At 48.6% G+C, this 24,824-nt stretch overlaps 1 protein-coding gene across 2 annotated transcripts in view; it reads left to right on the forward strand.

The window, feature by feature from the left end:
* The first annotated feature begins 2,441 nt into the window (after positions 1 to 2,441).
* Positions 2,442 to 24,824, forward strand: part of LMNA (lamin A/C) — a 44,743-nt gene continuing 22,360 nt past the window's right edge. For both annotated transcript variants that reach the window (XR_014559036.1, XM_083717255.1), the window contains exon 1: positions 2,442 to 3,122. Coding sequence is in view for 1 of the 2 variants with exons in the window: in XM_083717255.1 (XP_083573381.1) it covers positions 2,773 to 3,122 (350 nt within the window). In the remaining variant the exon portion in view is untranslated. The remainder of the gene's footprint in view (positions 3,123 to 24,824) is intronic.

A 24,824-nucleotide genomic window follows, 5' to 3' on the forward strand; every position in this document is an offset into this window, starting at 1 on the left:
CTGTCCCTCAGACCTTGTGGGAGGCCGGACTATATTTTTTTTTTGGGGGGGGGGAATAATGAACAAATTCCTATGCCCCACAAATAACCCAGAGATGCATTTTAAATAAAAGGACACATTCTACTCATGTAAAAACATACTGATTCCCGGACCATCCGCGGGCCGGATTGAGAAGGCGATTGGGCCGAATCTGGCCCCCGGGCCTTAGTTTGCCTACCCGTGCCTTATATAGACATTTTAAATGGCCCGTCCTGGAGCCCAAGACCACCATCCAGATACATCATACCTACATCACAGAAGAGGTGGTCTACAGCAGAAAACCTGTCTTCCAGGTTACCTGAGAATGATAACTGATTACATTATTTGGGCTCGCCCTGTTCATATCTTAAATGTGCCCTAAAGACAGGATTTGTGAAAGAGACAATGGGGAGATTTCCCATTTCCTTCGACCTTGCAGAGAAATATTTGAGGTCATTTTGGGAGAGAGAAAATGGTTTCAGGAGTTTTCTGTGGGTTTCAGACATGTGGTTTACATATTTTGATGGGTTTGCAAATTGAATATGTGAGGTAGGGGTGTGTGTGTGTGTGTGTGTGTGTGTGTGTGTGTGTGTGTGCTTGAGCAGTGATTTTGGATCCCTGCACCCAAAGCTGTGGATATGCTTGGAATCGGACTCCTTGTCGCAGCTTTATGTGGATGTAAGCTCCATCGAACCTAGTGAAACTGAATAGGCCCCATCTTCTGCCCTATACATTTAAAGCACCGTGGTACCACTTTAAGCCGTCATGTCTTCCCCCAAAGAATCCTGGGAAATGTAGTTTGTTTAGGGTGCTGAGAGTTGCTAGGAGCTCCCTATTCCCTCCACAGAGCTTTAATTTTCTGAGTGGTTTAATAACCAGTCACTCTTCCCAGGAAATTCTGGGAATTGTAGCTCGGTGAAGAGATAATTTCTCCCAAGCGAAGGCATATTTGCATGCCAAAAATTATACTAGATGAATTATAACGATTTACCATCCCTACCCCACCCCACCCTGGAATCCTGGGAATTATAGTTTAGTGAGTGTGCTGGCCTTTTCTATTACTGATTTGGTCCCCTTCAGAAAACTACAACTCCCAGGGGGTCCCTGAGGAGAGGGAAACGACTCTTAGACAAATTAAACCAGCTCCATCTTTTGGGCACTGAGGACAAAGCAGTTTTAAAGCTTCACTTGCCCCCCCCCCCCCCGCCCCCAGCCAGCGCCCCACTCCAGTGCCAAAAAGCGCACAAGAGCATCCGAAGATAGCAGCTTCTCAAGTCTACCTACAAGCCAAGTGAGGAAAGGCAGAATCTTTTCGCAGGGTTGACCCAGCGTGGACTGTCATTGGCTGCAGAATGGAGGCTGCAATGAGAGAGTCCTGATAATTTGGAGCAAATTGTTCCAGCTGTGGAGGTTCCAACTACAGTTAAAGCACTTCTTTCCCTCACTCACTCACAGTCTCTGCACTGCCAGCCTCTGAATCCTGGAACAGTAGTGAAGGCTGCTGAGAACTGTATCCCTGTGACAGGTAAGCTACAGTTTCCAGGACTCTTGGGAGTGTTTTAAATGCATGGTGTGCGGCCGTAGCGTGGAGTCGACTTCTCTTTCAGTTGTTGCTACTGGTCAGGGGTGGAGAATGGGTTCTGGCCCTTTTAATGTGGAGAGTTGAGAAAGGAAAGCTGCTTAGCTCCTTTATGAGAGGGGTAAGTACAACGGACCGCTCTTCCGGGGGTTTCCAGAGATGCATCTATTTTGGCAATGTGGATCTGCTTTTGGGGCTGCAGTATAAGGTATTTTTGTTTGTTTTTATTTTGGAGTGGGAAGATCCAGAGTAGCACTCCCCGCCAACCGTGCTGTCCCCTTTCAGTGTAACACCTGCACCGTTTGCATTCCTGCTTCCCATACCCACACAGAAACAACTGGCCCTTATTTGTTGCATTCACTATACCGCACCTTTTTTATTCTCCAAGGAGCTCGAGGGGGCGCACATAGTTCTCCCCCTCCCACCTCCTCACTTAATCCCCTAGGCTTAATCCTACCCTGCGAGGTAGGCTAGGCTGAGAGCCGGCGACTGGGAGCTTCCCTATGAATGAGGATTCGAACCCTGGCCTGGACAGCTCAGAGCGTGATGCTGCAGTTAATGCCAAGGTTGCAGGTTCGATCCCCGTATGGGGCAGCTGCATGCATCTTCCTGCATTGCAGGGGGTTGGACTAGATGGTGCTCAGGGTCCTTTCCAACGAACCCAGCCTTTCTCATCCTTGGGTCCTCATACGCTGTTGGACTACAGCTCCCATCGTCCCTGACCACCTTCTCTGCTAGCTTGGGATGGTGGGCGCTGCATTCCAACGCCGTCTGAGAAAAAGGCTGCTCTAACCAGTAGGCGCACAGGCTCCTTGCTCTCTGGAACGTCGAAACACCCTGAGCAGAGGGGAAGGCAAAGCAGATCGGGAGGAGGGCGGCGGACGAAGACGGGAAGCATCAGAGAACGTGATGAAAACCTAGTCCTGGGCAGTTTTCCTTTAACTATGCAAATGAGGGGCTGGTTCTATTTGCCTAGCTCCTCCCCTCCTCTTTCCCGGCCTCCCCCGCCTTTCCCCAAAGCTATATGAGCTGCCCTCCAAGCCCGTGACTCAGACCGCCTGTCATTTGGAGAGCCGAGGCGCGTTGGAATTCTGTTGCTTCCTCCAGTGCCTCCGCCGCCGCCGCCGCTTCCCTCGTCCTCCTCGTCCGCCAGGGCCCGAACCCCCGCCTGCGCCATGGAGACCCCCGGCCAGAAGAGGAGCACCCGGAGCGGGGGCACCTCGACCCCGCTCTCGCCGGCCCGCATCACCCGCCTGCAGGAGAAGGAGGATTTGCAGGAGCTGAACGACCGCCTGGCCATCTACATCGACAAGGTGCGCTCCCTCGAGTCCGAGAACGCCGGGCTCCGGCTGCGCATCACCGAGTCCGAGGAGGAGGTGAGCCGCGAGGTCACGGGCATCAAGTCGGCCTACGAGGCGGAGCTGGCCGACGCCCGCAAGACGCTCGACTCGGTGGCCAAGGAGCGGGCGCGCCTCCAGCTGGAGCTGAGCAAAGTCCGCGAGGAGTTCAAGGAGCTGAAGGCCAGGTAGGGCGCCCGGGAAGGGGCTGGCTGGGTGCGCTGGGGTGGGGGTGGAGGGTACCCTCCTTGGTCCAAACAGCGTTTTCCTCAGCCCCCCCCCCCCCGTTAAAAAGAAAAGAGAAAATCCTACAAACACCTCTGCACGATTTGGAGTACGTAGTCAGGATTGCGTCAAAAGCGTAAGCCCGGTGGATGGTGGCCCACAAGGATTTTGGGCAGGGACCAAAGCGGGCATGAAAGCTGGCAGCCATCATATGAGCTGGGAGGGCAAAGAATGTCATTCTCCAGCTGGGAAGACTGCGACTCTGTTGTGGGCACAGGAGGAGGCGGCATATTCTTCCCCAAGCCCACGTTCAGGCTTGACAATGAACACTTTCTTTTCCTCTTTTGTGGGCAATTGGTTGTGCGGTTGGCATTGTGGTATCTGTCGCGGCTGCCTGGAATTCCCAGTTTGGCAGTGGAAAGTTTACCTCTGTGGTATGTGGCCAGCATATGTGGCCAGCATATCTTAAACAATAGTTGGATGGACCCCCCAAACTTAGAAAGGGAGCTGGGGGGCAAGGATCCCAGCTTTATTCTCTTTGGCACTGTAGCTGTGTTCTGTTCAGAATATCTTGGAGTAATCAGAATTTTTTAAAAAAACTTTCTTAAATTTCCACCAACAGCCATCAAATTAATATTTTGTATCCATGTCCTGGTTTTGGGTGCAGGGGATGGCTTTGGTGCCGGCAATGAGGCGACGCACAATAGTCTCCATTAAGATTGCATAAATTTCCCCCCTCCTTGTGTTGACCAGATTAAGGGGTCCTCAGTGGGGTGCTCTCCAGATGTTTGACTCCAGCTCCCCTCAGCCCTAGTCAGCATGGCCAGGGGAGAGGAACAATGGGCGTTCTAGTCCAAGAACATCTGGAGGGCACCGTGTTGCCTACCCCATTGAAATGAATGGGCATGGCTAAGGTGGCTCCATTCATTTCCGTGGGTTAACTCTGAGTAAGGCTTGGTTGAAAACCACTCAAGCTGGCTTAAAACACAGCTGGGTCATTTGTTTTCTCAATTTGGAGCCAAGCTGGTTTGGGGGAAAGTGCATTAAAATTCAATATTTCACAAGAAACGTCAGGATAGATATGGATTGTGGCTCGTGTTGTGTGCACACCGCTTCCCTTAGCAGCAGCTAGGAGCGCATTGAGTGCAGACTTGAATGAGAGTGTGTACACTGTATACAGCTTAGTCTCCACTCCAAATTGGGCAAGGACTATTTGTGTATGTGGCTGTCTCATGAATTGTCTGAGTGGTTTGCCAAAAGCCTCTGTGTGGCAGATCACTGTTGGGTTTGGGGGCCCCAGGAAATGTCAGCAAGCTCTTGGGGCAGACGGTGGGTAGGTGCTTCTCTTATCAAGGTACACCCTTCATTCTCTTGAAGGATTCCCTGGACTTCTAAGCTTAGCAAGTTCTATCTTCAGTAGAACCAAACTATGTTTGCTGCTCTGCTGGTTGGAGAGGAGAACATTCCGTTCTGAAGTGCCCACCCATGACCACTTTTACTCAAGCTGAACCCTTTTCCATCCAGGGGAGCATCTGATTTAACAAATTGCTTGCTGAATTTGCGCCCGTTCTGACCTTCATTGTCTCCGTTTTAGATTTTTCCTACGCAGCCTTTTCTGTGTTGGCTCAAATATTCGATTCGGGTGTGGTGGAGGAATTATGCGATTATATATTTTTTCCATTCCACTCATCCTAAATTTCTGCAACTGGAATAAATTGTGCACACTGGGCAGATTGCGCCACACGCTTAGTTACTGTGCGTTGGCTGCATTTTTGTGGTGGGGAATGCATCTCCTCCACGTTTCTTAGGCATGTGCTGGAGAATGTGAGTTCAGACTTGCAGAGAAACAGGCTGTGCAGAGGGGAAGACCTGGTGGTCATAGCAAAGGAGCAGGAACTATAGCGAGTAGCAGTCCCGTCCCCCGTCCCCCGTCCCCCCGCTTCCTCACCACCTCTAGTTTCTAAATAGTTTTTTATGTTCTCTCAGTGCTGAGTTTTGTTATGGGTTTTTTGTTGTTTGGGTTTTTTTGCTCTTGAACCAGAAGGACTAGGAACTTCAAAACTCAACATGGAGGTTTTGTGTTTTAAAGGAACCAAGGTGCAGCTGTAGTAACTGTGTTCTGCCCTGCATGGTTTGATAGTGCTGTGCTTGCATGCTGAACAACTGTACCCTCTTTCCTCCTGCCTTCCCTGCCAGTATTCGGCTTCAGGCGGTAACTGAACTCTGATAGGCAGCAGGGAATGTGGAGGCTACAGCAGCCTTATACCAAAGTCTGCAGGCCAGTTTTCCTACAGCTTTTGGCTTTGCTGTGGCTTCCTAGCCTTCTCTGCTGAGAAGCCTTAGAAGTGAGGGCGGGGGAGGGGAGTCGTTGGGTCCTTTCTGAGTAAATTGCAGAGTCCCTTTCCCAGAAATAATGCCTTTTGCAGATGCCACCCGCATGCAGCTCAGTTTTATATTTAACCTGCATGTGTCCCATTGCAGATCCCGCTTTAGATAACTTTGTGCTCATCTCAATGGCAATGCGAGCCTGTCTCCATTTAGATCATAGGTCTGTTGTGCCATGTGTGGCAGAATCATTTGAAAAGGCTGCAGCACTGGGTGCTGAGCGGCGGTTCTTTATGTGGGCATTTTTTTGAAGGTGGGGGGGGGGGGAGAGGCTGCATTCCCTATCACTTGCAAGTGCTCCATAAAACACTTCAAAAAACAAGCCTGAACATCAGTTTTGTAAATGCATGCATGTAGCATACCAGGATAAAGTTGCAGATTACCCAAGATAACCTCCCCCAGCCTGTTTCACCCTCCAGATGTTTTGGACTACAACTCCCATCAGCCCCAGTCAGTGCAGCCATTGCAGCACCGATGGGAGTTGTAGTTCCAGACGTCTGGAGGACACCAGCTGGGGAAGGCGGGTGAATCCACCTTGCCTCAGATTACCTCTGAAGTACTCAGATGAACTTCCCAGGTTGTGACTCAAGCTCCCTGGGTGGCCTTGCAGCCCAGACCCACATGCGTTTAATTTTCACATCTAAGCCCCATTTATTTCAGAGGGGTTTGCTCCCAGCTGTCTGTGCTCAGAGTTGCAGCCTTAGTTGGTCTTTAGCTTGGTCCCTCAACTGCCAAATTGGGATGATAGGCCAATATTTCTATCTGATAAGACTGTGGTGCAGGTTACTAAAACAATGTCTGCAAAGCATTTTACAGATTTGAAATGCACTGTGTGAATGACAACTGAAATAATAATAATAATAGTCAGAGACAGAGACAGAGACAGGGCAAGGAATGGTTTGCAGTTAATTCCACCCAAGTTTCTGCAGTGCAAGGGTTTTTGCTGGCTTGTTTGCCTGCAAAAACCCATGCTTTCTGGCCAAGCTTTTGTAAAGACCTGCGTGGTCATCTGGTGTTGATTCCTGCTCACCCCAAGTGAGTTGTAGGACTTAATATCCCTTACTGCAGAGCTTCCAAACTTTTCATGTTGGTGACACGCATTTTAGACATGCATCATTTCGCCACACAGTAATTCAGTTTTACTAGCAAAGCAGAGGTTAAACTAACCCCTTTCCATCCCTGGGAGAAGCACAGGGAGCTGCATGTTCACTTGAGACATAGGAGGTAGGGACATTACAGGTGTGTCTTTTATTCTCCTCTGTCCCCAACCTGGTTGAAGATTCATCTGCAATGGTATGCTGCAGCTGATATGATTCATACTGCAAGCCTCAGATTATGGTTTGATAGCAGTTCGGTGTGTTCATGGGGCGTCTAACCACGGTTGCCATTTCTTTAATATGCCCCTGTGCTTAACTACAATTTAACTAATGCGAAAAGAAATAGTTGTTGTCAACTGCACTTGCATGTTCTGTAGCGTTGCCTCTCTTCTGTAGGAGTAGACAAACTCAGAGCAGCAGGAAATATTTTTGGAAGTCCCGTCTAGCTGCCAGGTGTCTGTTTTGTCAGCCATTGTGCTGTGCCCCAGAAGCAGGCAGGCTTTGCAGCCCACGCGTCGGGTCTTGACAACCGTGTGCTTTGTGCCACAAACAGCAGCACATGGGGCCCTTTTGCGTCTCCTCCCGTGGGGCGCCGGCTACCTGTCTTTCTGTTTTTGCAAGGCTGGTTGCAAAAGGTTTTCCTTTGCAATTAACCTGTTTGCCTGCCTGCCTCGTCCGACAGCTCCGCAATAGCAGTTGCCAGGGGAGGCAGCAAATGTTTTGAGACTGCAAACAACAGGCTGTGTGAGTCAGCCGAAGGGAAACTACAATCGTAATTCATTGATTTCGAAGGACAAATAGAAATTCCCCGGCGGAGCTGGGGGGGGGGGGAGAGCTAGACATTGGGTGGGGGTGAGGCGGCTGGAGGGCCCCGCCTGTGGTCGGAAGCAAAGTCCTCTACCTTGTTCCCCTTTTAGTGGTAGCTTTACAAAGATCAAAGCATGCTGCATGACGAAGTCTCCCCATCCGTAACAATTGTTTCCCCTTTGAACATATCGCTCGTATTGGAGTTTCTAGAATTCTTGATTCACCAGCTTTCAGTTCCTTTCCGTTTGTGCCTTCCACTCTGATATTTGGTGGTTAATAATAATAGAATATCCGTTTTGCATTGCACTTGCCCTGTCTCAGGAATGGAGTTTCTCTTTTTGACTAGCCTGTGGATCCCCCTCGGGATGACTTTTTAGTAGTTAGGGTGCCTTACTTGCACTGCATGCTAGGCCCCACGGAGTGCAACAGGGCATACAAGTAGGCATTCATTAATATCCAGGAGTCCATTAATCTGGAGGCTGGGTGGTAACAGCCACTCGGTATCTCTGCCACCCAGACTCGGCTTGCACCCTGGCAAGGCAACTATCAGGATTGTGCAGCTGGATTACTTCTCTTAACTGTTGTCCAAGACTCTTGTTTGAAAACAGAGGCAAACAAATGGTTCCCGCGGGTAGGAAGCCGGGTAGGATGTGGTCTGTCTCTTCAAGGCTGGTGTGCCCCTAGTTTCTGATGCTTTTGTTAGCTTTCTCCAGCTTATCATTGTGACCATGAGAACCAGAAGCGAATACATCAGGACTTGGCGACAAGCACGTATTCTGGCATTCTCCATCAAGTAGCTGAGTGGAGAGGAGCCCACTTTAATTTTTCTTACCTTTTTGCCACTGCCAAATCAGTTGGGTCTTGGGGGTCTGCATCAGGCCTCCCTCCTAGGTGAGAGGTTAGCCACCCTTGCCATAATCAATAGCCCATTGTAACTTTGATCATGTTGAAATACCCACCTGTGCCAGGGCACAAATGGGAGACATCCGTCCCAATTAGAGTGTGGAGACAAATACACAGCGGATCATGCTAGTTTTTAACCTTTAATTTTTGACTCGGTAAAAAAAATGAGCTGCATATTCCTGCATTGCAGGGGGTGGACTAGACGATTCTCGGGGTCCCTTCCAACTCTACAATTCTGTGATCTATGATCTGTGCTGGAGGGCTGTGTTCTTGGAGGACTTCTGTGGGCACGTCCAGCTGTGAGCTACACAAGGAAGCTCCAAACAGCCATAGGCTGAGTTGTCATTAAACAGCCTGGAGAGAGGCCACAGTTGCTGAGCAGGTTTGCTGCAGCGACAAAGTCCCTGTGGTTCTAAAGGAGCTTTGTAGTTAACTTGGTGGGGAGCAAAAATTTGTTCATGTATGCTCAGAGGCACTTTGTTGGCATGCTCTATGCCTTGAGCCCTAACTCTTGAATCAGGTTCCGGGCTCCCCTTAAATCTTAGGATCATGTCCCCTTAAATCTTAGGATCATCTTAGGATTTTAATGCCTTGTTCTATTTGGTCCAAAGGCCCAGCCTTCTGTTTCCAGCAGTGGTTAGACAGAAGTGTCTAGGGCGCTTATATGCTGGGCATAAAAGGGTCTGTGCCTTCCCCTTGTCTATCCCCAGCATCTGATATCCAGGTATATTGTGCTCATATTATAACCACTTGCTTACCTGTGTCGAGTAAGGATTGTTTCCTGGTGAGCAGGCAAGGAAGTTTTACTAAACCTGATGAAGCTGGCTGCTCCTCAACTCCCACCCCTGTTTTCAGGCTGTCGGTTTGCCAGAAATGCCTTGTGTTGGTATGGACGGGCAGTGACACTGAAATAAATTGGCTTTGTATGTAAGTCAGACTTTGACTCTTATCACCAACTGCTGTTTATCAGACCCTCCCCTATGTGGCTTTGTTTGCTCAGCATGATGTATGGAATGGCCTGGAGCTGGGTGGTAGAATACAAGTTTTCCATGGTTCAGCTGGGTCTCAAAACAGAAGTGGAACATAGTATATTGCCTCATGCAGAGTCAGATCATTGATCCATCTAGCTCAGGGTTCCCCAAACTTGGGTCGCCAGCTGTTTTTGGACTACAACTCCCATAATCCCCAGCTTGCAGGACCAGTGGTCAGGGATGATGGGAATTGTAGTCCAAAAACAGCTGGAGATCCTGATCTAGCTCTTTGTTGTCTACATTGACTGGGTAGTGGCTCTCCAGGGTTTTCAACAGGGCTCTTTCACAGCCCTACCTGGAGACGCCAGGGATCAAACTCGGGACATGCAGACCACCGAGCTATGCTCCGGAAAGCCATCATTGCTGCTGTCAGCCAGAATGGACAATTCCAGATGTGATGGGCTGCTGGCCAGACCTGATAAGAGGCACCTTCTTCTGTTTGTCTTGGTTGCACACGTGTCACCTTTTTGCAAAATTCTACCTGGAACGTGTGACATTCTTTAAAATACAATTATCTGCAACAGATATAAAAAGCGCAAGAAAGGCCCCATAGCTTGTGGTTTGTGGGCATGGGTGAGTGCCGCGATTCTACAGGGAAGCTGATCAGTGCAAGATGCACCCTTTCCTCTCTTGGGTATCTGGAGCAGGTTAGAGCAACACGATAAATTTGAATCATACCCTGCGTGTATCAAGTTGCATTTGTCTTTGCAAGTACCCTGCAAAGAGTTTAGGACCGGAGTGCATGATTTGGACAAGACTGTCAGGATTGGAACCTGCATCTCTATGTGCTACTCTTGGATTCTAATCTCCTCCCTGCAGTAAGAGTGAATGGGTTTTATGTGCTACGTACTCTGCCTTCCTAAAAATCTCACCGGGACGCATGTTAAAAGCCAGGCAGTAAGGGAGCTTGGAAAAGTATGAAAGCTAGGCAGCAGGGGAGCCTGGTAAAAGCATGGCACTTCAAGGCTCACGCCAGTCCCCAAACAGAAATGGCTACAGATCTTTGATCTGGCAGACAAAGCCAGGGCAGCCCTGCACCCCTCACGTGTGCCTAACGGGTGAGGCTTCCCATCAGCCCCTGCTCTCGGCATCTTCTAGTGGGCCAATGGGAACTAGGGATGCTGCTGTGGAAGCTCTGTATTGGCCACTCCATAGAAACCAGCCAGCGGTTTGGATTTGAAAGGGCGGAGCACATGCTTGGCACTCTGTGCCAGAACCGTTTCTGACTCATGGCTGTGGCCAACGCCCTTCTGCTCCGGCAAGAAGCGTTTATTCCAAGGATTTGGGATTCTTGGTGGCTTGTTGCTGGCAATCCAAGATCCCGCCTGTTCACGTGCCGTTTTTAAGCAAGGCGGGTTGGTTGTTGTGTGTGTGTTCGTGTGTGTGTTTGTTCCCTCCAGTGCCCCTTCTGGCTCCTCCTTCCTCAGAGAGGCAAAACGTGACATTCAGCCACAACGATGGACTTGGCGAAATCTCTTTGCTGGCAGTTTGAGTCCATAATCCAATGCCTTGAGTGCATTCTGGGGCAGAAACATGGCTGGTCATGGGTGGGGGAATTCAGCCGCTGAAAACCAAATCCTGTGAGAAGAAATGGTGTCCCTGTGCAAAACTTTGGTTTGGATTGTGCATTTCCTCCCCTCTTACATGCCAGGAACCTTGACAAAATATCATCCCGCCATCACCCTACCACAATTTTTGGAAGCTCCTGTTTGTGTCTCTTGTTTACCTTCCCTCGCAAAGCCTTGATGCTGCCTGTTTATTTTCATGCCAAGAATAAACTCCTTGAAGCACTTAACTTGCCACCTTTTCATCCCTGAGGTTTCTCTGAGCCCAATAGAATGAGGCTGCATTTATGCCATCGGGACAAGGCATCACTCACAGGAGCCCTTCTCAGGTAGCTTCACCTGCTACAGTTTCAGAACTTGCTCCCTCCAGGTTCTGTTACACCACTGGCAGCAAAGGGCCATAGCTCTGTGGTAGAACATCAGCTTCGCAGGCAGAAGGTCCCTGGTTTAATTCCCAAGATCTCCAGGTAGGTCTATGAGAGATACCAAGTCAGAAAACCTGGAAAGTGAATGTCTGTTTAATTTAACAATGAATCCAGTTTGCGCTTTTTCTGAGAACAACTGCTGCTCCAAGACAAGGAACATGATAGTACCTACTGCCTACAATTGGTGTTAATATCTGCCCACAATTGGTGTTAAAATAACACCCCTATGTGAGTTATGGAATGAATGGGAAGAAGCAAGGGAGGTCTATGAAGTTCCTTTGAATTACGGTATACAATAAAAGAAAGAAAAGCACCCTTGGGAAGCTGTAACCCTTGGGAGCGGTAGGGTGAGGTCGATGCTTCATTTTTCTCCTATTGGCTGCTGTTTTGCTCATTCCTTCAACCCTTCTTCCCCATGCCAGGGTTTCAGATGCATATTTTAGCTCTAGCATTCAGCTGGAGCTCTGCAGGGGCAAAAGCAGCCAGCGTAGGGGGCTAGATCTTGGGGCATGAAGGAACTGTGAGGAGAGGTTTAAGCAGCCCCTCCCCTGCTCTGCGTCCTGTTTGATGCTGCTCTTCATTTAATAATTCACCAAAGCCATTAAGAATTCATTGAGACGCATTTGGGTGCCATGGCACTGCTTGCCCCAGAGTTACAGTGGTTCTGTAGCAAGTGTAATACGTACTCTGTGTCCTCCCAACACAGTCAGTAAAATTTATTAGCTGGTACAGGAGCTACATTATTTAAAAAAGTTAACCTCCTGAATGCCCCCTTCTCCCACACATAGACAAAATCAGGTTAGTTATTTGCCCATGACAAATGGTAGGAAACGAGGAAACCAACCTTTTACTAACAATAATAGATTAGTAGTAATAGTAGTAGTAGTAATAAATAAAATATTCAAAATAAAAAGCAGTTTGTAGCTCTCCCAGTCCTTGCCTGAGCAGCTTCCTCGATGGCTTTTGGGTGGGGCTCTTGTTCAGGTCCTAATTGATTCCTTCTGCTTTCTTCCCCTTGCATCCAAAACCACACTTTGGAACAGCCAGTTCTTTACCAGGGATCTGCTGCCCTCACGTTTCAGCGGGTGAAGAGGAGAGAGGGGCCGGGGATGGGGTGGGGGTGTAGAGAGAGCTTCCTTGAGTTTCCTGACTCCTCCATTCTTCAAAGCTGTGCCTATTGACCTTCTCAGAGAGACAGAAATGTCCGAGTGCAATTCTTGAGATCCTTTCTCATTACCCCTTTGGGTTGCATCCACACTTACTACGTTTTGCAGAATGTGGGTCTTTAATATGTCATCCTCGCTCTAAAAAAATATTAATCCCAGCATGGGAAGGTAGCTCAGCCCATAGCCAAGGAGTCCCTTATTTTGACTCCGTAGTTCCAGAAGGTCATTGATTATTCTCCTGTGTGGCCCTGAGAACAGAACGGTTGTTTTGGTTTCTGAGAGTCCCAGCTCCTTATTAAAGCCAAGATTGCAGTTCTCATTATAAAGGTGTGAATGCATTCAGACCATTCTCCCTGGGAGAATAAATGTTGGAGCAGACAGGCTCGCCAGCATTATCTCGGGGCAGGTGTCCTCCCATCGTGGTACCCTCATCTTTATCTCTCTTTATCTGGAGTGAAGAACAGAGAGCTGGTGGAATACCATGCCCTGCATATCATGAGATTTTGCTCCCACCTGCACAGAGAAACATCCTGAGACCTCTGCTGAGTTTCAAAAAGTTTGTTTTTAAAAAGCTTCCAGCCTTTTTTGTTGTTTGGAAATGCTTGGAAGCATGCCATGAGTAGTTTGCAAAAGCCTGAAAGTGTTGTGAAGTGACAGCAGCTGCTTTTGTGTCACATTTCTGCTACCTGCAACAGATTTCCCCCATAATTAACGTGACACTGAATTTGGAGGTTGGCACCTGTGTGCGGAACCCTGGGAGAAGAAGCTCATCCTTCTGGGATGTTTTGCAGCCTGCAAGGAGCTGGGCCCGAGACTCACACTGTTGGCCAGCCCTTCCAGGTAATCGTGCCTCCAGCTGCTGCTTCTTTGTTTGAATGGCTTGTGGGTCTGTTCTGCTCAGGAGGTTTAATAGGATGGGGAGCCAGCATTATAATGGATGACAGCTTTCCCCAACCTCACATGCACCTCCAAATGTTTTGGACCTCAAGTCCCATCAGCCCCAGCCAGCATGGCTGTCCTTGATGCGTTTGCTGGGAGTTGCAGTCCAAAATATCTGGCAAGGGCCACAGGTCCCCCAATTTCTTCTATAATGGGACACATACTACTAGGATCTGGGAGACAAACCACTGCATCTCAGCCTAACCTACCTTGTAGGCTTGCTCTGGGTATTAATTGAGGAAGGGGAAGAACCATGAATGCCACCTTGAGCTCCTTGGAGAAAAAAGTGGGATACAAAGGCAACTCATAATAATAGCACATTGTGGGTGCTGCCAAGCAGGACATGCTGGGGTCAATAGGTTGGTCTCTTGGCACCTAGAACTAAAGAGGTATACTGCCTCTGGGCAAGGAGGTTCTACTCATGGTGAATGGTGGCTTACCTACTTGGAGCAGAAGGTAGCCATTCCTAAGACAGTGTGGGCTATGGAAGGGGAAATGCAGGAAGACCAGTTTTCACTCCCACCCCACCCCAATATCTGCATCCTTTCAAGGGCAACAGAAATGTTGTCTTTACCTATTTCAGAGCTTTTGCCATTCCTGCCCCAAACTGATGTGATTCTTTTCCCCCCCTCTGTGGCGAACACAAGAAGTTGCCTTATATGGAGTCAAACCAAGTCCAACTAGCTCAGTAAGGGCCATGCTGACTCTCCAGGAGACCTCCCCTGCATTACCTGGGGCTTGAACCCAGGACTTCTTGCATTCCAAAAGCTTTATAGGAGTTTACAGAGCTCTCTCTCCCTTTGGGGTGATTTTTCCCCCTGTGTGTGACGCATGGGACAAGCATGCTTCCTTCCCGCAGAAACGGACTCTGCTCTCTTGCTGGGTTTGAATGAGCCAATTGGCTGCGAGAAGCTTCCTTGCAGAAGTTTTAGCTCTTGGAGCATGTTGATTTTTCTTGTTCTTTTTCCACATTGGAAAGCTCTTAAGGAGCGGTCTGGCTCTTGCAGAGTTGTGCAGATGAACTGTCTCATTTCTCCAAAGAGCCTGTGTCCACACCATACCTGAAAAGCACCTTTAAAGCACCCGGCTTCCCCCAAGTAATCTTGGCAACTGTACTTGGCTAAAGGTGCTGGGAGCTGCAGCTCTGAAGTGCAAACTACAGTTCCTGGGTATCTTTGAAGGCAGCTGTGTGCTTTAAATGTATGGTGTTATGGATGTCACCTAAGACCTCTTCCTACAACCAAATGTAGTCTGGTGCAGTGTTCGAAACTCCCATTGTTCTAGGCGCATTTTGCAACAGGGAATTTCATTAGCGCGAGCCGTTTCTGAGCTCTGGGCACAGTACTGCGCCTAAGATTTCCGATTAAAACTGCAGAGTGCAAGGAAATGATGTACTTTTTCTGCCTCGCCACTTCCAGCTACAGTACTCTCTGAAGACTGGAGAAGAGACCCTCTTAAGAATATTTGGGGGGTGGGCAGGGGAAGGACTAGAGCATGTGAAAAAATGAACATAATATTTTAGATGCAGTTCATTCATTTTCAGCTTTGTATTTTGGTTACGGGGGAGGGGGGAGCGCACCTAGTAATTTTGTTGTTGCGCCCATAACCCTAGATTTAAGGTGCCATTTAGCTCCTAGCTTTCATATCTCAGTTTCTAATACTGGTCTGGTGTTGAGATGCAAAGGTGGTGGTGTTGAAAGTTTGCTGCATTAAAACCTGCATTAAGCAGTTTTAAAGGAAGTGGGAGGTTAAATGATTTTGGCAGAGCCTCCAGAGTCCATGACAAGGGAGAGAAGGTGGTGATGCTAAACTGAGCAGAGAAATTCTTTGGGGGAAGCTATAACTGTTTAAAGTGGCACTACAGTGCTTTTTAATTTTTATTATTTTATTTTGACAAACTAATAATCATAAATAATAAGAATAAAAATGTGCACCCCACCACCGAGACAATTCCATTGTAACTATCCATCCTCCCAAAATTTCAACACCTCTTTTGTGATAGTTTGACCCCTTTCTGTTTTAACAGTACAAATTCTACAAACACCTTCCATATCTCCTCAAAATCATTTCTCCTGCATATTTCCCGTCTTACCTTAATGGCCCATGTTAATTTATCATTAATAGCTATATCCCACACCTCTTTATACCATTCTTCCATTTTATATTTTGCTTGTCCCTTCCACTTCCTAGCTATAATAATTTGTGCAAGCTGTCAATAAATTTGTGAGCAAGTCCTTCATAGCCTGCGAATCTTCCACCCCATCATAAATTGGTAATGCTATCTCTAGACTTTCGGTCAGCTTTAACCCAGTGATTTCTGTTATCTCCTTAAACACGCCAGAAAAATTGTACATATTTGCACCCCCACCACGTGAGCATCATTCCTGGTTTCCTGGCATCCCCTCCAACATAACACTGAATATTTTTGTTTATTTGATTTAATCTGACTGGTGTTAAATACCACCTCCAAACTAATTTATAATAATTTTCTTATTATGGACAACATTTTCAATGTACGATTCTCCCATATTTATCCCCAGCTTTGACTTATCTATCTGCCCTGTTGTCTCCTTTCCCCACACCTCTTTCAGTTGATCTTCTTGATCCTCCATTTCTACTAATGTTCTATAAATTTCACTGGTTTTGCGCCATACATTTAAAAGGGGAAACAGTGCTTTAAATATATGGTGTGAATGTGACCTAATGGCAGGAGCAGGGTAGCCCAGGCACAGGTTGTTTGCTTCAAGATCCAGGCCTTTGTCTCTACGCAGAAGCACTTCTCAGCAGTCGAGGTCCTTTCAGGGGACAAGGGAGCAAGTGAGGAGAAGGGAAGCAATGCTGTGTGTGTGTGTGTGTGTGTGTGTGTGTGTGTGTGTGTGTGAAATTGTTGTCTTCTGGCTATGTAAGGGGGGTGTTGTCTATCCACAGTGGGCATGTTTCAGTTGGCAGGATGTGAGTCAGAGCAACAGATTATCCTGCATAGCTCTGAAGATTTGGTTGGGGATGAGAACTTGGCTCATTTTCTCAGGGAGGGGGGCAGGAGAAGGGGGTGGCAATGGCAGGCCTGTGATTAGAGGGACAGAGTGTAGAGCAGGCATCGGCAAACTCGGCCCTCCATATGCTTTTGGACTACAACTCCCATCATCCTTGACCACTGGTCCTGTTAGCTAGGGATGATGGGAGTTATAGTCCCAAAACATCTGGAGGGCCGAGTTTGCCTGTGCCTGGTATAGAGGCTCGGGTGGAGGGAGGGAGGGTGGAGAGAGAATTTTGCTTCCTCGTTCTGACAGCGGCCAACCAGATGCAGGACCTGAGCAAAAGAGCACTCTCCCCCACTCCCTGCCTCATTCTAGGACCAGCCCTGGTGAATTCCGTCATTTGCATAATTTTTGCAGGTTGCGGAATTCTGCTTTCCTTGATGGGGTGTCTGGATGGTTCAAAGCTCTTGCTAATGCAGCAGCTCTTGCAAATGCACCAGGCCAGAAAGTTCTTCTAATCTGCAAGGGACCTGGCAGTGCATCTCCCACCTGCCTTATGGTGGGTGGAGGGGCTATCAGTCCTCAGATCTCAGCCCCCACTGTGTTTATTTCAAAGCAGCTGCAGAGAGACTCTCTGATAGCAACTGGAGTCTCCTCCCCTTGCCCAGCTGCTTTGAAGTTTTAAAACACACACACACACACACCCTCCCTCCCTGTTGGGAGATCTGACCTCCTGCACTAGGTTTGTTTCAACACCCAGACTGACTTGTTCTCTGGTTGTGCTTTCTTCAGCTTGGTGGAATCATGCTCTTGACAGTCAAGATTGAGCTGTGTGAGCGAGTGGCCTATTATGGAACTATGTGGACAAATACCTTTGCCTTGATCTGCTAAGATAAAAAAAGGCCCTTCCCCAAGCATTCTTCTCCATTTTGCACAGTCTATGCTTCTGTCTGTCTTTCATCCGTAGCCTTCATGCCTCTTGCATTCAGTCTACCCAAATCCCAGCAGCAGGAGAAGGGTTTTTAAGTGACTTGTAGATCTTGAGCTGTCCACCTGTCCCACAATTGCTGCTTCTCTTTCTCCTCCTTCAATGGGTCCATTGTGTCAGCCGGAACAACTGGCTGCTTTCCTCCTTTCTCTTCTCCTTCGCAGCTGTGGCAACTTTGGAATGCACCGACTTGTGTCCTAGTGAGGGTTTCTGTGTCTCTGATGGTAGCTCCAACCTTGGGAATCCAGGGGTGGAATCTCCTAGATAGGGAGTGGAATGTTGTTGGGAATGGAGGGGACTCCACCAGGTGGGCAGAGCATGGGCCAAGGTGGGTACCCCAGGATGCAGCCTAGATGGTTCAGAAGGAAAGACAGTGAATACCAAAGCTCTCAAGCCAGGCAGAAAAACCGAGTGCCCTCTTGGTTTCTCACTTTGCTTGGCAATTTTAGTCCTCCTGAGACATCAAGGAAGGAGGCAAGACCCTTGAAAGCACAGGTCAAAATCGTGACACCTGGCTAGATCACATTATTTGGGGCTGTGGAGGTTTCCTGGCTGAAACTCAACTAAGACTGCATCTAGTGTTGCCCAGTCTCACATGGGAGGCATGTGTTGTAGCTATGGAAGGGGTAACTATGGGGTTTTTTTGCCCTGAGTGAAGCCTCCAGAGGGGTGCCGTTGAGTCTCCGTGTGTGCGCGCGCGCGCAAATGTGCATGGGTTGTGTGTGCCAAACTGGGTCTTTGACCCTGGTGAAATAAAGCCTAGTTTTGCCCCTAATGGACGCACAGCTGTGCAACCCCCCATCACCCTGTGTTCTGCCCATACTATAAGGATGGGGAACTTTGGACCCAGGTGACAAATGTGGCCTCCAGCCTTTCTATCTGGCCCTTGGGACTCTTCCCTCGGCCACACCGCGGCCCCCACTTTGCAACCAGTATGATTACACCCGACTCCAATGTGTCCTTGAACTCTGACACTGCATCTTGCTTGTTTGGGTGGAGGAGGAAAGAGAAGTGTCTTTGAAAGTGTGTAATAAAACCTAGCCTACTGTTCAAATTCACATTGGTTGCTCCACCTACTTTTGCCTCTGGCCCCACCCACTCACATGTGGCCTCTGGAAGGTTGCAATTAAGGGAACGTGGCCTTGGAACATGTCTGATTCCGTGCTCTTTTTCAGATAGCTTTGAGCTGGTATACTTTTGAAAAAGGCAATGTTAAAAGGCAGCGACTTCTCCCTGGAAAGGAAGGGATTGCTTTCTCTGGCCTCAGCTGCTTACTTCCTCCAGCGTGCTCAGGAGCCAAAGCGGCCGCCGGCCTGGACATGTGATCCGACACCCATGAATGCCACCTTGGGGAGTGGCTCTCTTGGCAGTGAGGCTGGGGAACCGGGCTGCCTACCCAGCAGCAAAGCTCTGTGCTGCCACGTGGGCTGGCTGCCAATCTGGCTCAGTTGCGTCTGAAACCGTTGCTCTGTGCATCCCACATTTTGTTTTGCACCAAGGATTAGGGGGGGGGGGGGACACGACACAGATTTGGTACTGAAAAGAGACTTGGCCAAATGCATGCAAGCTCAGAATGCATGCAGTTAGTGCATGGCAGGGACAACCTATAGCCTTCTGAACTCCGACTTTTCATAATCCTTGACTGTTGTTCATGCTAGCTGGGTATGGTTGGTGTTGGAGTCCGAAACAAACCAATAGCCACAAAGCTGAGACAGTGCAGGGGAAGCAAAACAACAACCACTGGAGTTCCCTTCTCCCCCCTCCCCCCTCTCTGCCTGGGAGTTCAAGTCCAACAATATCTGGAGAGCTGCAGGTCCCCCCATCCCTGAGCTAACCTCTTTCATTAGGTACATGCAATACAGCTGTTTATAGATAACTGCATCAATTACACTGGCATCTTTCTGAAAGTTTAGACTTCCTTGCAGATTAGACCTTGACTCTTGTGTGGGCTGAGCCAGCTCCTTTGTCTACCCGGACCATCCTTAGCTGTCTTGGGGGATGCTTAAGAGGTGTGCACAGTTTTTACAAGTGCTTCCTGCCTTGCTCCCACCCTCTGTCTCCTGCAAGCTTGATGTAATAATCAACACACATGAGTAAGGCTGCATGTTTTGATAGCTGATTAATCCAAAGTTATAAGTGAGCGTGATCTCATTTTTATATTTTAAATTGTATTAGGACATATAAAGAAAAAAATACAAAACTTACTATCAAATCTCTTGCCCCTTTTTGTGTCCAAACTAAGACTTTGGTCTAAATACAATAAAAACATAAAGAGTGAGTAATAAAGAAGAAGAAATAGAAAAGTGGTTAAAAGAGAGAAAAGAAAATTCAGAAGGTAGGGGGATTTCCCATTCTTCGTCCGTCCACTATATATAAACAATATTCACTTCATCCACTGCAATATAACACCCATATTGTTTTTAGATACTGAGGACAAACTTTATTCATATAAAGAAACTGCCTTCTACTGACTCAGACCATTGGGCCATCTAGCTGAGTATTGCCTACACGGACTGGCAGCTGCACTCCAGGGTCTCAGGCAGGAAGGCTTTCGCAGCAGCACCTGGCAATGCCAGAGACTGAGCCGGGGACCTTGTGCAGACAAAGTATGCAGCCCACTACTGAGCAATCGGTTGAGGGGCACATTAAAAATGTCCTATCCTTCTAGCACAAAGAGGTAACTTAGACCACGTTCAAAACATACATTTAACGTGCTATGTTACCATTTTAAACAGTTAGGTCTCTCCCCCCCCCCCAATAAAAAAATATAATACTGAAAAGTATAGCTTGTTATGGGTGCAGAGAGTTGCTGTGCCCCTCCCAGAGCTGCAATTCCCAGAGTTCCCTGGGAAGAGGGATGGATTGTTAAACCACTCTAGGAATTGTATCTCTGCAAGAGGAATAACAACTCTGAACACCATTAACAAATTGCACTTCCCAGGATTTTGAGGGGAGAAGCATTGACTGTTTAAAGTGATAGAGAGCTTTAAATGTATGGTGCAAATGCAGCCTTAAAAAGGATGAAATTGTCTCACTTCCTTTAATACCTAGAAAGTACCTATGTTTGGGTTTTTGCTAACGAGCACATTTATGGGAATGGAATCGATCTGATTGGGAAAGAGTCGGGTAAAACAGTTCAGTTAGAAATGTCCTTGTTAAGCCCCATGATTGTCAGATGTGGGCAAGAGGAAGCAAGGTGTCCTTTCTGGCATGGTGGGTATTAATAGAACCAATAAAAACATATTGTGAAGAACCGGCAATGGACCAACGTGGGGGAACGCAGCCAGGTTGGTCTGTTCTCGCCTGTCTCTTGAGCATGTGCCAGAGCTTTGTGCCAACCGGCAAGAAAACTCTGTTTACAGTCTCCAGCAGAAGGCTGGCCCCGAATTCTTGCAACGTGGCAAAGTGCCCGCCACACCCTGGGGACAGCCCCCCTCCAGGAAAGAGGCTCCCACACACTGGGTGCCGTGCCAGCTGCTGATGGTGGCATGCCTTGGCGTGGAAAGAGGGTCGCCCACAAGGCTGAGGAAGAAAGGGCCAGCAAGGTGACCTTTCTGACTTGAGCGAGAACCAGCTCTTTTTGAGGCAAGATCAAGGAACCAGCATTGTGCTCCTGAAAATATTTTCCACGTTTCTCACTTTCCTGAGAAGTTGGATGTTTGGTTGTCATGTGGGCAGGAGCTATTTATGCAGTGCCCTTGCGAGAGGATAATCACCTGAGTCACATGACATTTTCACAACACAGTGTTTAAGCATGTGCAGAGTGTTCTCGGAATGTCACCGTATTTTCTTAGAAATGCTGTGGTGGTGTTAGGTCTCCCTGCTGCCTTCCAAAAGAGATAGATCAATAAACAATAACACCGGCCATGACATTTTTACGTGAAAATGAGAAAAAATAAAACTGGGTCCACCCACCTCTGCCTTCAATGGTGATCAGGCAGATTCTTCTTTAATACTGGGCATGAAGGCAATGGTTTGACCACATTTTATATCCTCAGTATCTATATTCTGAACGTCTACTATTCAGAGGTAAACAGCTCTTGAGCATGGAGGTTTAGTTAATGGCTAATGGATGCCTGTCAGCCTTCTCTCCTTCATGAATTTGCCTAATCCTGTTCTAAATTTATGCCCACCATTTCTGGCAGCTGCCCATATGGCAATTCTGGGCACATGGCTGTTCGTATTTCTGACCCAGGCAGCGGAGCAGTGGTCTTTCCAGCCCTCAGTGCCACGTCAGTCAATCCCACTGCAACCAACATCTCCCCCTTTTAAAGGGGTGGTGACTCATTCATCCCAAAAGCTGCCTTCTGTTGCAGCTGCCAGGCTTCTTTCTCTGCTTGCAAAGCTCGCCCAGCTCCCTCTGCTTCATGCAAAACAGAACCAGCGCTCTCTTTGGCCTGCACTGTAAATAATTATCCGGGGTTTCTATCTGCAAGCCAAAATAATAAAAAGCTGTCTTCTGTTGTGCCTGGGCTGGGTGAGGCTGATCTGTTCAAACAGAGACCTCACAATACCTCCTATTATATCTTGGAGCAGAATAGATTTCAGCTGCTGGGAGGGTGGATTCAAAAGCCTTACCCAGCCTGGCGGAGAAGCTTTCGGGACCCTTTGAACTGTGCCATTGAGCGGAGGAGTGGAAAGGAGGGTTCACATTACAGGCTTGTGTGTACTACACCTTACTGAGTCAGGCAGTTGGAGATGCCAGCAGGAACTGGTAACCTGGAATTTTCTGTATGCAAAGCGTGCCCTCTGTGGCTCTTCTCCAATAGCACATGAGCCTGTACTAGGCTTAAATTGTAGCATTGGTTAATCTAACACAGTATTCTCACCTCCAGCCTCTCCCAACCTGGTGCCCTCTTGTTGTTCTGGACTGCAATTCTCATCAGCCCTAGCCAGCATTGGACTCCAGGCCCCGGCAGCTGGCCTGGCTTAGTAGTCTAGAGAACATCTGGATGGCACCAGGCTGAATGAGACTGGTGTACTCTGTCATTCAGACAGAAGGGGCACCCCAGCTCTGCCATATGCAAACTTTGTAGGTGCCACAGCTGCATGCAAAGTGTATGGCTCTGCTTGTGAGCTATGGTGCCCACGCAAATATTAGTAAGCAAATATTCTGCCCATAAAGTTCAATATTTAATTTACTTTGTTTTGAATATTCAGGTTGCTGAGGTTAGTGTGTGTGTGTTTGCAGAAAGTGAGATTTATTTTATATTGGCTAGGGAGTGGGAAAATCCATGGGTAGGTCTATCAATTTACTAACGCAGTAAAAATTACCAGTAGCTATTATCTGCAAGAGCTTTGAACCTTTGTTGAAAGGCAGTCTGCCTCTCGATTACCTGGTTACCGAGGGTGCAGAAGTGGGGTAGCTGTTGCTGCCGTGCCATGCTTGAGAGCGCCCCAGAAGGAATCTGGCTTCAGGATGCTGGGAGAGGTGGGACTTTGCATTGTTCTAGCAAGGTGGCATTTACATTATGAGTGTCAGTGGCACCGCTGGTAAGAGATGTGGAGTGTAAAAATGTGACTTGAGGCGGCAGTTTGGTAGCCAAGGGAAGCGGCTTGGATGTTGGTTTCTGCAATGAGTGTCAGATATTGCACTTTGATGGTTCAGTTAAGGAACATTTTGTGAAGCTGGCAGCATGCACACGTAAGTTGACAGCAACCTACTGCCTTGATTGCTCCCATATACCCGTGTTAGTGACTTGGAGCCAACCTTTTAAAAAGCCTCTTTGTTGGGTTGCTTCGACGTGAGTGACACTTAGTGCCTGTTTCCAGGTCTTTGCACTGTGCCGACCTAGACCCCCTCTGGCTGTTTAGGGATAGGACTCCCATTAGCCCCAGCAAGTGCATGTGTATGATGGGAGTTGCAGCCCAAGACAACTGTGCTGGCCTGGGACTCATGAGAATTGCTGTCCAAAACATCTGGAGGGCACCAGGTGAGCAAAGGCTGCGTCTCCCTCCTCAGCCAGAGAGCCTTTCGTTGACTTCTGGGCAGGAATTATTCCAGGCCTACAACTTGATACTGGCTCTGAAGAATATGCCGAACCTCTCCAGCTTGCAGGGGCCATTTTGGATGCAAGGCTTTTGCAAAACCTGAGCTGGCACCCCGAGGTTGTGTGGAGGCTCTCTTGTGAATCCAGGATATCCTGGATTCCACTGGGAAAGTTCGGAAAGTGGCAGGGTTGGCAATGGGAGGGACGGAGCATGTGTACACAGGCTGTGAGCCATGTGAATTGTGGGCAGGTTGGCAAGCAGGGGCAGCTGCTGTTTCCTCCCTGTTTTGGCAAGGGCGTTGGGAAGTTACTGGCTCCTTTGCTAGCAAGGGAAGAGTTTCTCTCTGTGTGTGTGTGTGTGTGTGTGTGTGTGTGTGTGTGTGGCAGGGCGGGGCCAGAGCCCAAGGCCTTCCTCTCTCACCAAGTGGCACACACACGCTCCAGTCTGCTGATTTTCATTTGCTTCCTTTGAAGCCATCCATCCCACTGGTGAACAGAGAACCCCATTGATCTCATGGCATCTTGGAAGACTGGGGGGGGGGGGCATGTCCCGAGATAGCGTCTGACCCAGATCGGCTAGAAACGAAGCTGGAATTGTGCAAGGGCTCTGCACAGTAGCAGAACTGGCCCTCCCTCGCTTCAACCTCAAGAAGCCTGCACTCACTGCAACAGATGGGGAGTGGGGATCTTGAGTTGCATCTGAGTGGGCTTTCCCAAGGGCATGTCTGTAGAGGGCTCTCCCCACTTCCTATGGGCAGTATGCACCCATTCCCAAACTTACTTGATCCCTGGTGTGAGATTCTTTTGTCACAACAACCCTGTGGGGTAGGTTTGGCTGTAAAGGAGTACCTGCCCCAAGGCCACCTTGTGAGGGATTTTTCATGTCATCATTTTCTAAATAAACAAGCAATTTGGTGGGTTGTTTGTTACATAGGAGCTCGCCCTCTCTACTTGTCTCTTTAAAGCTTCATCGATTAAAAGGCACCTGGCTCTGGATCTCAAGTGTCAAAGAAGCTGTGCCATACATGGTTCGCTACATTAAACTCCCCGAAAGTCCCTAAGTTTTGCGTAGAACCAGACTTGGATGAGGCTGCCTTCCAGCAAGTGTGGGGCAGCCCTCCGGACGTTGTGGGGTTCCCAGTTCCCACCAGCCCCTGGAGCATGACCCACGGTCGGGGACGGCGGGAGTTGCAATGCAACAGGTTCCCCCCATCCCTGCATCCAGGAGAAGACTTTACAGAGGCGCGCGCGCGCTGTGAGCGGCGGCGGTCGGGGCCTCGCATCCAGCTGCGGTTTCGGAGGCTTGTCGCTGCGGCCGCGCGGGTTTGGGGCGCCTTTCGAACCGGAAAAGGAGCGACCGCCCGGCGCCTCGAGGGAGTGTGCGCAGCGGC

This window comes from Podarcis gaigeae (genome assembly GCF_964106915.1).
Source record: "Podarcis gaigeae genome assembly, chromosome: 16".
Taxonomy (NCBI): Eukaryota; Metazoa; Chordata; class Lepidosauria; order Squamata; family Lacertidae; genus Podarcis; species Podarcis gaigeae.